This window comes from Acipenser ruthenus, chromosome 13 (genome assembly GCF_902713425.1).
Source record: "Acipenser ruthenus chromosome 13, fAciRut3.2 maternal haplotype, whole genome shotgun sequence".
In the NCBI taxonomy this organism is placed as follows: Eukaryota; Metazoa; Chordata; class Actinopteri; order Acipenseriformes; family Acipenseridae; genus Acipenser; species Acipenser ruthenus.
In genome coordinates this window covers 26881304-26899598 of record NC_081201.1, presented here as the reverse complement: position 1 = coordinate 26899598, position 18295 = coordinate 26881304, and the positions used below count along the sequence as shown (strand labels likewise).

Genomic DNA, 18295 nt, shown 5'->3' with positions numbered 1-18295 from the left:
GGGAACTCTTTTCTCTGCCAAAGGGAGGTCACGTGTTTCAAAATTGGGCAAATTTCCATTACTGTATTTTTGTTTTTTGTTTCGCGCTAATTAGTTAACGTTTGGACATTTGCTGGATATGGACGAACTGATTTACCTATTTAACCTTAACCAAGTTAAAATTAAATATTCGCGCACACAGTGCACGCCTTTTACGTCACCAATATGAATGAACATTTTTTAGAGACATTATTTTGAACAATGAGAGCCAGCAAAGTTGTTAAAGTGCTTACGCAAGCAGAAAAGTAAACTGCCAGCCCGGGTAGCTAGCCAGGCGTATCACCTTGCGGATGAATGGAGGCATGTGTCAAGTATTTCGCAAAAAAATGCAAAACCCAGAAAAGCACAAAAAATGAAATGTCTATATTACGAGGCACTGTGATAGGTGGCTTATTGAATTTTTGCATTTACTTTATTTCTTTGAAATTGTAGAACGTTCTGGTAGTGAACGACGTGGAAGCAAATGATTGAACCACAGCGCCACCTGGCAGACGTCAATGGGACAAACTGGAACGCTGAACAGCTGCTGTGCTGAGTGTTCTGATGAGGTCCAGTCAAAATTCAATACAACCAAACCATAAAATCACTCCTGGTTAATGTCACTTCTGTTTATTACTTTCACCCGATGTTATATCACTTTGAAAAAAAGCACACATTTAGAAAGTTTACATGTAAGTATTGACATTTGACAAAGTAGTAGAATATAAAATATAGAACACTGCAATGTGCATGCTTACAGCTTTATATATATATATTTTTTAAATTATTACAACTATATGTTACAGTAAAGTATACGTATTCAAAATAATTGTATCAATGAACACTGTTGTAAAGTAGTACTTTATTTTGTGTTTCTGTAGTTTAACACTTACTTTGGCGGGTTATTGGTGAACTCCTCATAAAGTAAACTCCGTTTATTGTCCCCGTATTTGCTTTGTTATTTTGAAGTCGTATTAAAGGGTTTAACTGTATATTAAAATAACATTGGCAACATTTGAAGCGGCTTTAGAAAATACACTATTCCTTAAATTATTACAGTCCATCAAAAAGGGATACAAATATGCAGGGTAATGATTGTGTGAAGAATGTATTCAAGAATTCTCTGTGGATACTCTCGCTTTTGCGATTCACCTGTGCTGGCCCTGTGGGTACAAAGTGAATAGACTAAACTAAACTAAATATCCTCTTCTGTTGACAAATTACAAAAACATGTTCATTGTTTCATGACATTTCCTGCTTGGTCTATGCAGTTTTTTAGTACCAATCAATGACAATGAGAAAGCGAATAGGCAGGAAATGTAATCATGCAATTAACACGTTTTTAACAGGTACCGTTGCGTTTTAAGCAATGCCCGTAACTTACAGCATGCTAAAGGGGGAATTTGGAAATACAACTATTCGGAGAAACTTAAAGGGTTTGCCTACGTGGTTTACTATTTACCATACTTAATAACTACTTCAGAAGGAAATTCCTGTTTCTGCAATCAGGGCAGCTTCTAAACAAAACTCAGAAAAGCTGATAGTGGGCTTCATTTATTGCACACAGTCAAAAGAGGATTTTAACACATTTCATCACCTTAATAGTAATAGTCTAATAGTAGAAAGTGGCTACAAAAATTCCTAGTATCTATTAATCATGGCACACTAATGATCCAAGCAGAAACTGCACCAGAAAAAATATACTGAACAAATACCGTGCCATATTAAATGGTAAGAAATTAAATATTTTGAAAAAAATAGATTCTATTAAGTAACCATTTAACAAATAGAAATATTGAGATGTGTAATGTTTTCATACAGGAAGAGCCTGGTTTGCAGATTGGACACTGGAGTATAGCATAGAGATAGAGAGAGAGCAAGAAAGCAAGATGGAAAGTGGAAATCAAAGAGAGAAGATGCAGTTTCTTAGGCAGAAAATTGACCAGATTTGCAGCAGGAATCAGCAATCAAATAGAATCTTGGAATTTTATATTATTGTATTGCTACTGTGTAATGTAATGACTATACATGTTGTGTAGAAATGACATCACAAAGACAATAAGATCATTTATTCACAAAAAAAGTTTTTGAAAGTATAAGATTCCACTCTGAATATCACCATGAGTCTCTTTATTCACTTTCAATATGAATTAGATCAAATGTATTAGATCAAACATTGCCAAAGTGAAAATAAAAGCCAGAGATCTTCCCCATAGCTTATACAGTGGTTTGCAGAAGTATTCACCCCTTTGCAAAGTTTTCACATTTTGTTGGCACCTGAGTGTACTCCATGACGCTTTCAAATTAGACTTTACATGTAGAATCTACACAAACTACTCCAAATTGATAAAGTTAAAAAATGCATATAGAATATAATTAAGTAAGATTTACAGAGGAAAAACAGATTAATCTCAGTTGCATAAGTATTGAACCCCTTTGCTGCTGCAGCCCTAAATCAGCTCAGCTGCAAATGATTTGTTTGAAAGGTCACAGAATTAGTGAAATGGTTTCAGCCTGTGTGTACTCAAAGTGGTTTAACTTGTAGATAATTTCCCTCAGGTATATAAAGACTTTCAAGCTGCAACTCACATAGTGATCCAACAAAGTAACCATGATGACCAAGGAGCTTTTGAAACAAGTCATGGATAAACTGGTAGAGAGGCACAGAGCAGGAGAAGGGTACAAGAAAATTTTAAAGGCGCTGATTATCCCTCTCAGCACAGTGAAGTCCATCATTAAGAAGTGGAAGATGCATCATACTATCCAGATCAGGTCGCCCTCCCAAACTGAGCAGCCGGGCAAGCAGGAAACTGGTTCGGGATGTCACTCTGAAGCCAACAATGACCTTGAGAGATCTGCAAAGTTCTGTGTCTGAGAGAGGAATGAACACTGACACATCAACAATAAGCCGGTTCCTACACAAAGCTGGCCTGTATGGATGGGTGGCAAGAAAGAAGCCATTACTCAAAAAGCCTCATCTTAAGTTTGCAAAAAAGCATGTAGATGATACTGCAGACATGTGGAAAAAGGTTTTGTGGTCAGACGAGACAAAAATTGAACTTTTTGGTCTAAATTCCAAGCGTTACGTCTGGCGCAAGCCCAACACTGCACATCACCCAGTCAACACCATCCCAACTGTTAAGCATGATGGTGGCAGCATCATGTTATGGGAATGCTTCTCTTCAGCAGAGACTGGGAATCTTGTCAAGATAGAGGGGAGAATGGATGGTGCAAAGTACAGGTGAATCCTTGAGGAAAACCTGTTTGAGTCAGCCAAGACACTGAAACTGGGGAGGAAATTCACATTTCAGCAGGACAATGACCTAAAGCCAAAGCCACAGTGGAGTGGTTGAACAAGAAGAGAATTAATGTTCTTGAGTGGCCCAGTCAAAGTCCTGGCTTGAATCCAATTGAAAATTTATGGCGAGACTTGAAGATTGTAGTCCATCGACGATCCCCAACAAAATTATCAGAACTGGAGCAATTTTTCCATGAAGAATGGGCAAAAATGTCACCATCCTACTGTCAAAGCTAGTAGAGACCTATCCAAAAAGACTCATAGCAGTAATTGCTGCAAAAGGTGCTTCTACCAAGTACTGATTAAGGGACTGAATACTTATGCAACCAGTACATTTCATTTTGTACATTTTCTTTGCAAGTTTTGCTGACATTTAACCTCCTCCTCAATATAACAGTGTTCAGTTTAACCACTACAGCTTTGAATAAAAAAAAGTTTGTTTGAAAAACTGTGCATAAATTATTTGTAACTCAACAAAATGTGACATTATTGGTAGGGGGTGAATACTTCTGCAAACCACTGTATTACTGATCTTATACAATCCATTGTGCCATGTGTTGCACAAGAAATATGATCAGTTTTAAAACACAATTTCTACAGGAATAAAAAAAGTATCAGTACTTTATACATAAGGGGTTCAGTTTTGTTCACAATTGAATTAAAATGTTAAAATACAGCAAAGTTTCTAATTTTCATCATACAGCTAAGAACTTCCTCAAGCATCAGCATTTAACATGTATTACATTGAGAATATATTGTAATCCAGTTATCCACTGTTAAGTAACTACTTCAGTATGTGTAGTATTATAAAGGTTAAAAGAACTTTCTCCTTTCCATTAACAACAGTAAAACATCTGAGGCAGCTATATCTGACTCAGACAGTTCTACAGCTGACCTATTAAGATCGAGACATGTCTAGACCTCCCCCATTGTTTTCTTAGCCACTTCAACCTACTCACTGGAGGGCTATTTCCACAACTACAGAGGACCATTCTTATCAGGACAATTTGGCAACCCAGCAAAGTGATGCTTAAAAATAACAAGCAAAAACATTCCCAGTCATTTTTCCAATATTAAAAATAAATGTAGTCTACATAACGGAAGCAAACCACACTTTTGACTTTTGCTTGTGCATTCTAAACAGTATGTGTTTCAAATGATGTTGAAAGAGTGGCGGTATTTAGATCCTAGATAATTAAAACAGACCCCTTTGTGTACATGGGTTACTTATAAAAACAAATGATGAAGATTCCCTTGTGCTAATCTTACTGCTCTTGAAATTCTCTACTCTGATGCTTTTTAGGGGAGCCAGTAAAAATGTATTGTGTTATGTACAGTTCCAGAGCAAAAGTTCTCCAAACAAACTGAAGTTACAAAAGACCACTGCCTGATCTGCCATAACTTCGATTTCTGCATTCAACTGAAGTGAAACTTCAACAAGAATAAGAAGATACCATACTTATAGCTACAGTATGTTCCTTGTAGTCAAAAACCCTGATTCTTTTACTTGACTACACCATTGTCACTGCACATACAACTCCACTTACAGGTTCTATAAGGTATTTTGGGTGTGTTATAGACTGTGCTATTTATAATGCATTGCAGACATTCCAAAAGAATAGATTTCTATTTAGTTTGATGTGTCCTAAAAATACAATACATAATTTCTCTGTTCTATGGTTCGATTCTATTGTAGGCCTATCAAACTTACAATCATGCAGGTCGCTATATGTTTTTTTTTTTTTTAAATGTATTTTACTTTATTTTCTTTTAATATATAACTCATATAAAGCTGATATAAATCTATTGATATACTGTTGCATGTATTATATATGTATTACCCTCCAAAAATATAGAGAGTGAGTCAAAACCCTAGCGTATATAGTACCTCCTCAACCAGCTGACCCGCTATGTCCCTGCCCGCAAGCTGAGGTCCTCCGACTCTGGCCTGCTTGTTATTCCCAAGCAAAAGTGCACCACACTCCGACTCTCTGGAACTCTTTCCCAGCTTTGGTGCGTGATGCTCCCACCGTCGCTCACTTTAAATCAACTCTCAAGACCCACCTGTTCTCTCTTGCTTTCCATGCTCTTTAAGCCTGATATCTGCTATTAGCTGATGTGTTGCTGCTACTATCTCATGTATTATGTTACTATCATGTATTATGCACTTTCCACTGTATTTAATGTATTATGCTTTTTTTTTTTTTTTTTTTTTTTTTTTTTACTGTATATCATGTATTATGCATTTCTCTGTATTTAAAGTATTATGGATTTTCTTGTTGTTACTGCATCTTGTAAAGCGCTTTGTAATGGCGGTCCACTATGAAAGGCGCTATATAAAATAAAGATTGATTGATTAATTGTTATAATACATATTTAGTATGTTCGTATTGCCCATTCTATATGGGCTGTTATTAATCTGATCACACAGTGTACACATTTAATCAGCAATGCATAAACCGGATAAAAGTTTATGTAACCTCTATCCTTCCTTAGAAGATTGTCTGATAATTATGTTCCGATGTTCTGGTAACTGTGAAAAGGACACTTATGCTATTATGCTACCTTATTAACTCTGGAATGCAGCAGTAATTCACTTTGTTCACTTTAACTGGTTAGAACCAGTTCCCAACTCGGGGTCCAGGTACCTCTGGGTGTCCACTGCCCAGAGGTCATCAGTAATTAGATTATAAAGAGGGTATGACCACCACAGGCACAGGGCAGATGTGAGGAGTCTGAAAGGCGTTTAAATTGTTTGGGGGTATTTGTGAACATTTCTCAATGATTATTGCATCTGATTACTACAGAAAAAAGTGTTCCTTGTGAAACAACACCAGTCTTGGAAGCACCTGCCAACCAAGCAATACTGTCAGATCTGCATTTGCATGTCGTGAATGAAACTAACTTGCACCAGGGAGATGTGTCTGGCATGCTTACATGCAAAGTGTGTGCTGCATATTGCACATGACCTGGTTCTATTTTCTTTTGTTCAAACCCTGTGTATTCAATATTCAAATAGGGGTTTCCCCAGAACCTTTTCTTTTGATATATTTAAACTGATTGCATTGAACCCTCTGTTGTTAGGTACAGTAGAATGGTTCTTTATAAAGTCTACACAGAATAAGGATTACAGAGAAAGCCCTAAGGAACCATATGGTTATATAGAATGAACAGGATGACACTTTTCTTAGAGTGTACAGTACAGTGGATTGGGGATAAGAACAATTAGGCAGTTTAAATAGGATTAACCGGAACATTGCAGAGCCTATGATCTGATCGTCGGGAAAGCTAATTGGGAATCCCCTTATTTTACATGAGACCTTTTCTCTGTTAATCAGGGTATTTCACTCTTTTAGCTGGTTTCACAGACCCTGATTACCAATTAGTCTTGGGACTACTTTATCTAAAATAACATTAGTTAGTACAAGATTAGTGATAATCAGTATCTGTCAAACCTGACATTTGAGATCTATGAACGATAAAGACAACAGGTCGTGCATTAAATACCTACCATGATCCATTCATTGATGAAAATGTAACACAAAAATGCTGCAATTCCCATTAAAAAACTCGAATATAAATGTGCTGAGAGGTGCTGTATTAATACCAGGGTTGGAAGTCTATAGTAAAATAAAATGAAAAAAAGTCAATGTGCATCACTGTTTCAGTCACTTAAACTGGAGTATGTAGTGCCACCTAGCGCAGCAGTGGGTAAATATGCCGCTTTCAGAAAATCTGTTCCAAAAGTAGTTTTTTTGTTGTACATGTTTTGGACTTTGCCCGAATTCACTGACACAAGGAACAAATAAATATAGTCTCTACATTTCGCAAAAATGGAAATACACAAAACGGCAATATATTGTCACGTGATTTAAAGATTCCCAAACACGATTTTTTTTTTTTTTTTTTTTTTGCAGGAATTTGAAACTTGTAGAACTAAATAAAGCAACACATGATTTTTTTTTGATCAAACCGTCGCAATTCCAACATGAACAGTTCTGATTCATGGTGGAACCTTTGAGCTTATTTCTTTGTTTCCAGTACTTCTGCGTGCAGTGCGTCAGAGCCATTCGAGCGGTTCCTTTTTCTTTGTACTTCCTGGAATCTCGGTAGCGGCATTTGGGTTTAGAGTTGAGTTGAGTTGAGTTGAGTTGAGGTGGGTATGTTACACAATATTTTCAAGATTTTACATAAAAAAAACAAACAATTGGTGCGATGACATTGAATATGTATATCATCAAAGGAAGAGTGGCTAGTGCACATTTGGCAATGCTGCACATTTTTATTTGGAATGCAGCCGAGAAGGTCATAGGTTTAGCTCCGAAAATAAAACCGAAAGAGGAAAATCTGAAAGGGAATAGCGTACAAAATGTACTATAAATTAGGTTTGTCAACACAAATGTAAATTGTACTTATTTTGTCTTTTGTTGCAACGAGTGTAAGTTAGGATTACATTAAAGTAGCTTTGGAGAACTTATATGGATTATGACGAGGATACAGATGAATATACCCTAAATATATTAGTCATATTAAATTATGTTCATTATGATTAACGTGTGTGTGTGTGTGTATATATATATACTGTGTGTATATATATATATATATATATATATATATATATATATATATATGCGCGATGTACTGTTGACTTGTCCCAGACACAAAAAAGCCCGTTCTGTCCTAGGACAAGCATTCAGTGGAGACATCTTGATCAATTAGACCAGACATTAAAACATGACAAAATACTTTGATCAGGATAAAATGAACTTGTTTGGTTGACTTCCATTATTAACCAGTTACATAGGATGTGCTTTTGTGACGGCCCATTCTTGGATCTTAAGCATTGGATAGACCATTGAATAACACAAATGAGCTGTGTCTGTGTGGACAAGCACCATTGTTCAAAACAATTTCTCTTGAGCACACGTCTTTCTGTGACGTACTTCGTGCCGCACACGTTCAGTATAAATTATGAGATCCGAAATACTGTCTGAGGTGTATGCGAAGGTATAGCTGAGAATCAGTGGAAACACACTCCAGCTACACCTCGTCCACACCAGCTATACCTGGGGAAAGGCAGTGGAAACGATGCATACATCTTCGATCATGCTCATTATTTTTAAATATGAAACGTGAAAGAGTTTAATTTGTAGCAACTGATGATGACCTTTCTGTGCATGAACTTCTCAGAAATATGTGAGGTTCACATTCTAGCAGGTAGGAACCACAGAAGGTTTCAGATCTGTCTTCAGGTTATAGCATATTGAACAATTTTGCCTGGTCTGTTTGTTCTGTTTCATTTAAGATGTTTTGTGTTACTGTATGCTCAACTGAAATGACATGCCAGTAGGTACATGTTCAAATACTGGAGGTACTCAAAACTACCTCGTGTATATAATTATTATTTATCCAAAACTAGATTTCTTGTGATACAGAACATTTGTGGTTGTTTCAAAACCTGAAACAGAAAAAAATGAGACATATTTGTAACTCTCTTCCTTGTCATTAAAAATAACGTTCCATCTTGGTCCTGCAGGTCCTTTGAAAGAGATGGTGCTTAAAGAGATCCCCACCGAGAATTTTACACGACCCTTGGGTCGCAATGAAGTTATTGGTTTACTTTTTAAGTTGACGATATTTGGCGCTGTAACCTATTTTACCATCAAGTGGATGGTAGATGCTATTGATCCCACAAGGAAGCAAAAAATGGAAGCACAGAAGCAGGTAAGATGTATCTGAATTCTGCTGCTCTTCCAGGATTTATGTTTTGTTTGTGTTTTAATTTTATCAGTGCCTTATATTCAAATGAATAATACATTTCTTAATCATTAACACATAATTGCCACGTTGTGGTGTTATTATTATTGGTTTATTTTTTTAACTGCCTGTTTTGTCACAACGTGTAAGATAAAAAAAAAAGCAAACATTTGTTTATACACTATGCTTAGGGGGTGAGTAATGATTACATTAGCAGTAGTGATTGTGAGAGTAATGATTAGAAATGGAACCATCAGAAGAATTTGGTGAGCTAGTTTATGTCTGTATTTCAAATAGGTTTATTTGTAGCTTTTATTGTTGTAGACTATTTGGCTGTCACTGTAGTTGCTGTTTTGTCTGCATGGCAGCACGCTGTGTTTATTCATTTTTAGAAAGGGAAACGGTGAGGCAATTTGATTGCAGTTTTCTAATGTGACAGTGTAGCTGCTGTGAAACTCAGGAAAGAACAAAAATGCAGCACTCTGATAGGCTGAAACACTTACAGCATGTTGATGCAGAGTTGTTCTCAGCATGAGATGGGATGTCAGTGTGCTTCAGTTTGGTGTACCATGTGAAAGATTTCTGGAGGCGCTTCTGTATGGCACCACAGCCAAGCCATTGTTCAGCTCTTCTGCACCATGTTATACCATGTCTGAAGTAGCTTTTATGTATTTCAGAAGAATGTTATGAATTTATATAATGCATTACTTTATATAGGTCTAAATGTTACTGTGGTTGAAGTATTCAATGGGGATAGTATTTGCCTCAGACTTTCATTTGTTAGATTAGTTTGTCCAAATGCTTGTAATTTCTTTAATTGTTTGTTTTTTATTTATTTATTTTTTCTTAAGGCAGAAAAGCTTATGAAACAAATTGGTGTGAAGAAGGTTAAGCTCTCAGAATATGAGATGAGCATTGCAGCCCATTTGGTAGACCCTCTGAATATGCAGGTAAAAACAGACTGATTTGAATAGGACAGGATCGAAGAGTCACTTTCTTTTAAAGGACTCCTGGTGCATCTGAATTATCTCCCTTCCCTGTTAACAATTCTAAATGAATGACATACAGTGTAAAGTAATTTTACATAGAGTTGATTTCACATAAGTTAGTTTTGTGCAGGTATTTGTTGTCAGTCATTCTTGTACAGTAAAATACTTATAACAAAAGCCTGTGGCAGTCCAGTATGTACTTCTGAATAAACAAAGCAGTACTGTTGGTTTAAATGCTCTGTCTGGTTACGGGTGCTTAGCTGCTATGTATTTTATAACTGTAAGGAGATCCCTGAGCAAATGCCAGCATTAGTAAGTTTTGACAGTTGGGGATTATTGAGGAACACTGTCAAATGCTTTGAATAAATAAAACAGCAGTTGCCCACTTTTCTACTCAAGGTTACTGTCAATGGCAGAATACTGACAACAGTCCTGTGTTTCCTACTGTTTTTTTTTCTTATGAAATCCAAGTTGTCCATTCACAAAAGAGATAACTAGCTTCATGTGATCCTCTGTTGGTCATGCTTGCATTCTGTAGAATTGAGCCAGGAGAGCTGAAAGGTTGCAGTGTTGTAACTTCTGTACAAAATATTTGGTTGAAAAAACCCTTGACAATAACTGAAATTAACATGTACTGTTCTTAGATCACTTGGAGTGACATTGCTGGTCTGGATGATGTCATTACTGAACTGAAAGATACAGTTATACTTCCCATCCAGAAGAGGCATTTGTTTGAAGGCTCAAGACTGCTGCAGCCCCCAAAAGGTATGACAAGAGAGGCCAAAAGATGTCAGTAGCCAGTCACACAAGTTATATCCGCCACAATCACTGTCCCTTTCCCAGATTCTCTTCAGTACAGCTGAGAAGCCACATCAAAATCCATGACCTATACAGAGGTAGTGACTGAAGATCAAACCCTGTTCTCAGAGACAGAGCGATGTCTGCTAAGCCAGAAGAGCTAGCCTTCATGCAGAGCAGACAGATGCAATTTTATATCCGTCTACCAGAGCGAGTTCATTGCAGCTCACTTAGCCATTTTGCAATAGAACATCTGCTGAACATTTTGAGCATTGCTCTGTGTCACAGTTGGTAGTGATCTTATTATGTAGTCACAAGTTTAATTCTCACTCAAATGTAATCTACCACTGGCCTGAACTTTTCCTCCGGTATATGCAAAAAATACATCCTACTCTAACAAAGAGAGGAAATGGAATTTAGAACTTTGTCCTGCTGTTTTCCAGGTGTGCTACTGTATGGCCCCCCAGGCTGTGGTAAAACCCTGATTGCCAAAGCTACAGCCAAAGAAGCAGGCTTTCGCTTCATTAACCTGCAGCCCTCCACCCTGACTGACAAGTGGTACGGAGAATCTCAGAAACTCGCTGCTGCTGTTTTCTCACTGGCGATAAAACTGCAGCCTTCCATCATCTTCATCGATGAAATTGGTAATTACTTTTGTTTCTTCAACTATAAGACCAAATGGAAGACTTCCAGTAAGCCATTAGGACTATAGTAGAATAGGGATGTACAAAGGACTTTATTGTTTTTTTTAAGGATTTTGAAGATGTGTTTTTTCTTATCTACTGTACATTCTATCTGTGATGTACTGTTCCCTTGTCTGAATTGTCTCTTTATCCCTAGACTTGAGTCATCACTGACCAATTGCAACCAGGAGATGATTTTAATAAGTGTTTTACATTGTAGAATAATGTCCTACAAGTAAAATGATTGTATAGTTGGTACTGAAATGCCTTGATTGCAGTGGTTGTATTAGTGGTTGTACTTGTATGATAAGAGTACTCTGCATAGTCTGCATCATTGTTGAAAGTGAATATCAACCTGCCTACATGCAAGTGTTGTTTTTTTTTGTATTATTGTTGAAAAAGAAACATGTTTGATAATGGAAGTGTTTGTTTCAGAGCTCCCACTTTACAATTGCAGTTCACCGACAGACCACAGGAGTTCAGTCTTTATCCAATAAGAGAAATATTTCTTTTTTAATGATATAGTCGTCCTGTGTAACCTAGACATCATATTTAATGTTAATTCTGGTTAAAATGCACACACATGCATAACATCAGAAGCTTCAAATCTAACTGCAAAAAGACTGAAAAATGTTAAACACGGGCTTATTGCAGTTAAATGTTTCTTCCGGTAATCATGAGTTACATTGCTAATAAGTGCATGCATGTTAATGTACATTTTATTATATGCATGTAGATAAGTATGAATATCTAGGATCGATGGGGTTATGGGGATCCAAAGTGATTTTTTTTGTGGCTCCTTTTAGATTCTTTCTTGAGGAGCCGTTCTAGCTCTGACCATGAAGCCACTGCTATGATGAAAGCGCAGTTCATGAGTCTGTGGGATGGCCTGGATACAGATTACAACTGCCAGGTAGACCTTTAATGTATCAGCCTAACTTCCTGTAGACTTCCACTTTCATTTTTATAGCTCATGCATGAGTTTTTTTGTGTGTGTTGAGTAATTCACTATTTGTTACTGTAGCTCTAAAAGAACACCAATAATCTGTGATTACAAGCAAATATACAGTACATTTTGGACCGTAAATACTGTTGATGTAGGTCATGGTGATCTTTTGTATTATTGACATGTTGTTCTATTGAATCTTTTTTTTTTTTTTAATATGTTGTTGTTTTTGACCTTATTGTTTACAATTATTCTAACCACTATCCTTTTTAAGTTCCTGATGCCAAAGGACAGTGATTACCTTGTATCTATGCTAGCCCCATAGTAATAGTTTGACAAAGGTGGGGTCACAGTTGATTTGGACTCCAAAGTAGCTGTGAACTAGGATTCTTCTGATTGACAGAACTTGGAACCACTTGGAGTATTCCAAAAATGGAAAGAAGAGTGAAAAAGAAATACTTTAAGTAGTTAAATACATTGTTTTTAACCCTTTAGGGTCTAAGCTATTTTCACTTGTTTTTTTTTTCACTGTTAGATTAATGCCTATAACTCTAACTAAAAGGTTACAGGTACATGTCATACAAGAAATGAATGTGCACAAAAAAGTTCAATAGTCTGAGACATACCATGTTTAGTACAGATAACAAAAACACAGAAAAAGAGATAAGCTTTTTAGAAAAAAAAACATTTTTTATTGTTTATAAAATTCATTTTAGCATGGCCAGCTCAAATCTGACAGTGTACAATAAAACTTCAACATGTAGGGAACATGGACATTTTTTAACAAATTGGATAATAAATAAAGGAATTATGGCCATATATATACAAAAGGTACCAAAAGCAACCAAAAAAACTTAACAATTGTGCAAAATTACAAAAATGTGCAAAATAAAAACAAAAAGAACACATTCAAATTATTCGTGCCAAGGACCCTGATCACATGCTGCAAGATGGAGCTATTCACTACTGTGGCTTCAAAGCCATTCAATGTGGTGACCATGGCAGCCTAACAGCTGACTTGATGTGCATCTGATCCACAAACAAAAGCAAATATATATCTATTGGGAAATAGGTCCTTGTGCCTTCAATGTCGCCATTTCTCTTCTTTTAGAAAGATTTCGTCTGAAAATATTTGTTTGAGGCAGGTCTGTCATATAGCGCAGCAGTAACATTATAAAACACTCGCATTCACAGATGTCTACTGACAGGCTCCAATGCCAAAAATACACGAATAGGACCTCATTGTAAAGCCCCAAGTATCCTCTTTCAAACTGTTATCCGCAAGAAGGGCTCTCTTACAGTGCCAGAGTAAAAAGACTTAAAGGGCCAGGTCTTTGGCTGGATTGATAACATGGGGCAGACCCTAAAGAGTTTAACTGTGTAGACATTTCAGGATATCATATTTCCATTGTTTTGTTTCCTAGGTTATAGTTATGGGAGCTACAAACCGTCCTCAGGATTTGGATTCTGCCATTCTAAGGAGGATGCCAACAAGGTTCCATATCAATCTGCCTGTGAGTCTACAGGGAGTACTCTGACTGCCTAACCTGGGGGGAAATAATTGTACATCATGCAACTGTTGCACTACTGTTTTTTTCTGATTTGAGTCTGGTTAGATGTGTGACAGTTGTACAACCTTTTCTGTACCCATGAGTTACATGGTCCTGCAAGAAAGTGGGATTAGCTGTTTCTGTTGCTGTGATTTTTGTCTAGTGCAATGATGGACCCCCTTAGCCAAATGGTACCCATATTAGGCAGTAAATACAATAACAGAAATAGATCACTTTTAATGTGACCCGCTATGGCCCATGCTGGTACTGCTAGAGTCTTGTTGCTCATCATCTGGTTGCGGTGCAGTGTATATTTTTAGGCATTGCAAAACAGCTATCTACCTATATTGTAATCCTGTATCTTAGTTTGTAGGAGTTGTGTTTAAAAACAATGTTGTCATCTTTATTTTACAAACATATCCCAGCCAGTAGTAAATAATTGAGCTAACCTGTACCTTTTTTTTTTTTTTTAGTAGTCACCAATTCATTTTTACCCCATTTTTCTACCAATTTGGAATGTCCAATTGTATTTAGGCTCAGCTCATCGCTACCACCCCTGCGCTGACTCGGGAGCGGTGAAGACGAACACACGCTGTCCTCCGAAGCGTGTGCCGTCAGCCGACTGCTTCTTTTCACTCTGCGGGCCCGCCATGCAGCCAGCCCAGAGCTACAGCGTCGGAGGACAATATAGCTCTGGGCAGCTTACAGGCAAGCCCGCAGGCGCCCGGCCAGTCTATAGGGGTTGCTGGTGCGTGATGAGCTGAGGACACCCTGGCCGACCTAAGCCCTACCCCCTGGGCGGAGCACGGCCAATTGTTCGCCGCCCCCTGGGAGCTCCTGTCCACAGTTGGCAGTGGAATAGCTTGGACTCGAACCAGCGACGTCCAGGCTATAGGGCGCATCCTGCACGCCACACGGAGTGCCTTTACCAGATGCACCACTCGGGAGCCCCACCTGTACCTTTTTTTAATAGAACACAGGCATTGTACTAGGCTTGCCCTCCAAAATAATTTGTGTCTTCTTTACAGAACCACAGGCAACGGGAGGAAATTCTCAAACTCATTTTAGAAAATGAAAATGTGAGTATGAGTAAAGGCAATAGTTTATTTGGATTAGGAATACACACTAGTTGTTTTAAGACTTTATAATTCCTTTTTTTTTAAATAAGTCTTGGCATATATATATCCTTTGTTTTGCAATAATAAATAATAAAAAAACGGAATAAATTGAATAAATTTGAAATGTAAATACCAGAAGTTCCCCTTCTTGACCATTAAAAATGTAATGAATAAAAGCAGGCTTTGCAGATTAATCATAGGAAATTGTAAATCTTGATTGAAACAGAGTAATTTAGAAATCAACTTTACCCATCTAGGTGGACACCCTTGTGGACCTCCGTGAAGTTGCTAAGGATACGGATGGATTCTCGGGAAGTGACCTGAGAGAGATGTGCAGGGATTCTGCTCTGCTTTGTGTCAGAGACTATGTCCGTAACAACACCCATGAAAGCAGGTAATGTATAAAGAAAAAAATATGCTATTGGACAGGTTACGCATCAAATTATTTTGTGGAAAGTTACCATAACCCTGTACAGGATGGCATTGTCCTGCCCTGTCCTGCCCTGCCCTGCCCTGAAAAACAACTCTGGGTAATAAATAGGGGTGACGCATTATAACAAACATAATGCCTTTCATCTCTTAAAAAATGTTCAGTTTGTGTAATTCCTGGAAATAGAAAAAAAAATAATCTCCCTGTTTAAATATACTTTGAGATCAAAAGGTGAATGTGTACATTTCAAGGCCTGCACTTTGCTGGCTCAGCACTCATAAAACATTTGTTGCTGATAATGCTTTTTGTGTTGAAGTTTTGCATTCTTGTCTGTAGCACAAATACTAAAATTGTTGCAGTTTCACAAATGTTCAGTTCGTATCCCAAAGATCAGCCTGCTTCCACTAGTGGTGACAGCCTTGGGTCAGTTTCTGCTCTCAGTGAGCCTGTCAAAGCCACCACAGATGTGGGTGACAGTCTTTAAAAGCCTGATACCTGCAAAAAACTTAAACCTGGTTAGCTGGGCTCCCATCTCTACATCCCCATTCCCATCATCAGTGGGAAAACCTAAAATAAATCACGCTGGTTCTATCAAAGAGCCATGCATCTCTGCCACATACACCTTTCACTATAAAAAGGTGCTCGCATCTTGTGCAAGGGAAGAAGGGTTTTAGGGTCACATGTGACAAAGTGCTGTTGATGGAAGTCCTGTTCTGATGTTAAATGTTTTGGCTGCATTATGCATCACCATTTGCATTATAACTTTGTTTTGTTTCTTTATTTTTAGTGTTGAAGAAGATTTTGTGAGACCCATCGCACAAGGTGATCTCCGACTGGCAATAGAAAAGATGAAGAAATCAAAAACTGCAGGCGTTCAGGGTGTTCTGATGCATTCTGCCTTGGACTGAGCAGAACACCCACCAAAATGTTATTCCGTGATCAGCAGTCAGTGTACAGTTATTTAAATGAAATGTTGTTTTTTTTTAAAGATGCTAATGAAAATAGCTGAGTACAAGCTAAATCAATTTCTACACTGAGGATAGGGTATATTCTTCCGGAAGATTTCGCTGTATATATTTATTTGTAGTAAGATTCAATAAAATAAATAGTTCCTATAATACACCGATTTTTAAGTAGATATTTAGGCCAACATAGCACCAAATTGTAATGTGTTCAAAGTCAAATATCTTAAAAACAACTTTTGCTGAATTCACTGGAACTGCGAACACTTCAGGTAATCATGTTACTGAAACAAGGAAAGGAAGTGTCCTCGATCTAGTTTTAAATACAATAATGTTTGGATACAGTGCACTGTATATTTCGCTAAATTAAGATTGCGTAAATTAGTACAATTATTATTTTTTTTTGTAGCTCAAAATTGTTTAGTGTGTGAGGGAAAAATAAATATTAGCTAAAACTATATAAACTCAACATTTGGTTTAGTCTTGTGTAATCAGACTGGAGGCAGAAGACAAAACATTTGCTGTAGCTTTCTCAGAATTTATAATCATTTATAAATATGTTCAAGTAAGTGAGAAATATTACATAGGTCAATACAATTGCTTGAAGTCTCTATTTACAACAAGCCTGGTGGATTCTAGAAGGAGAGTCTAAGATGATTCCAACACATTCCCTTAAGCCTTATAACCCGGCTAATTCCTGTACAGAACATTCATGTTTTTATTTGATTTGCCTTGGTGTGATACCAAAAACCTGTACTCCGTGAGTTTCACTATGAGGAACTCCCCACAGTACTGTCGACCAGATGTTTGCTCAGTTGAGACTAGTTTTTGAATTGACACAGCTTGTGATAACATAAATTGGTGAAGTTTATGTGTTTTCCAAATGTTTGTCATTGAATCTATTAAGTGTCTTGGTGTTTCTAAATGTAGCACTATTGAGTATTTAATAGTTATGGATGATTTAGTGAGCATTAACACTCAAGTGTTCCCCAATGTTGCTCTTCGGTTTAGAAAAAGAGGCTGTTGTAGGTCCTAAATATGGTTAAACTTAGCCATCTTTAAAAATAGTATTTACAGCATAGAGTACCGATGAACTAAACTGCTAAAAAAATTATAATAATCACTCAATTTGCACTAAAGAGTGTAAAGGTGTTTTACATAAATTCTTGCAAGATTGGTGGTATATTACTATATAGTTCCTGGGTACTTCTGAATGAAATACAGTGTGATCTGTTATATACTGTATTATAAGATAATGAATTACTGTGGAAAATAAGTTTTTGTGCTTTCTGCTTTGTGGTATTACTGAATTTAGAGCAGTGTAAAACTTGCATAATTCATCACAACACCATATTTGCCTTGTTTCAACATGGAATGTATTTATATTTTTCAGGGGTACATGGGGAATGTATGTAAAATGTAAAAAAATAAAGAACTATAATAAGTTCATTGCACATTTAAACAGATTTTAATGGATAGCGGTATGTAAAAAAATTGTGATAATATTTTTTATTTTCAGTCTGCATTATACTGCTGTGATAGTAATAAAACACAAGTTAAACCTCGAGTGTGTGTGTGTTGACCTTTTGCAGTTAAATTGCAGAAGTTCGATTGGAATGTGCTTTTACAATTTATTTGGGAAGTTCGGCTCAGCTAAAGGCTGTTGAACAATGGGTTCTGTTTTTCATCCAGAGTGATGCGTTTCACGATACGATTTCTTCATCTTGTATTCACAGCACTAGAGCA

General features: G+C 37.0%; 1 protein-coding gene across 2 annotated transcripts; it reads left to right on the top strand.

Annotated features, from left to right (window-relative positions):
* Nucleotides 1-7328: 7328 nt before the first annotated feature.
* Nucleotides 7329-18116, top strand: LOC117418242 (outer mitochondrial transmembrane helix translocase-like). 2 transcript variants are annotated; one of them, XM_034925940.2, is made up of 10 exons: nt 7329-7472; nt 8853-9040; nt 9925-10023; nt 10707-10827; nt 11304-11504; nt 12350-12456; nt 13914-14003; nt 15068-15118; nt 15415-15551; nt 16375-18116. In XM_034925940.2, exons 2-10 carry the CDS (start codon nt 8867-8869, stop codon nt 16493-16495), a joined length of 1101 nt encoding a protein of 366 aa, XP_034781831.1. In that variant the 5' UTR covers nt 7329-7472; nt 8853-8866; the 3' UTR covers nt 16496-18116. The 2 variants fall into 2 exon arrangements, with proteins under 2 accessions (XP_034781831.1, XP_034781832.2); XM_034925941.2 differs by lacking the exon at nt 7329-7472 and adding an exon at nt 8462-8533.
* Nucleotides 18117-18295: the final 179 nt, after the last annotated feature.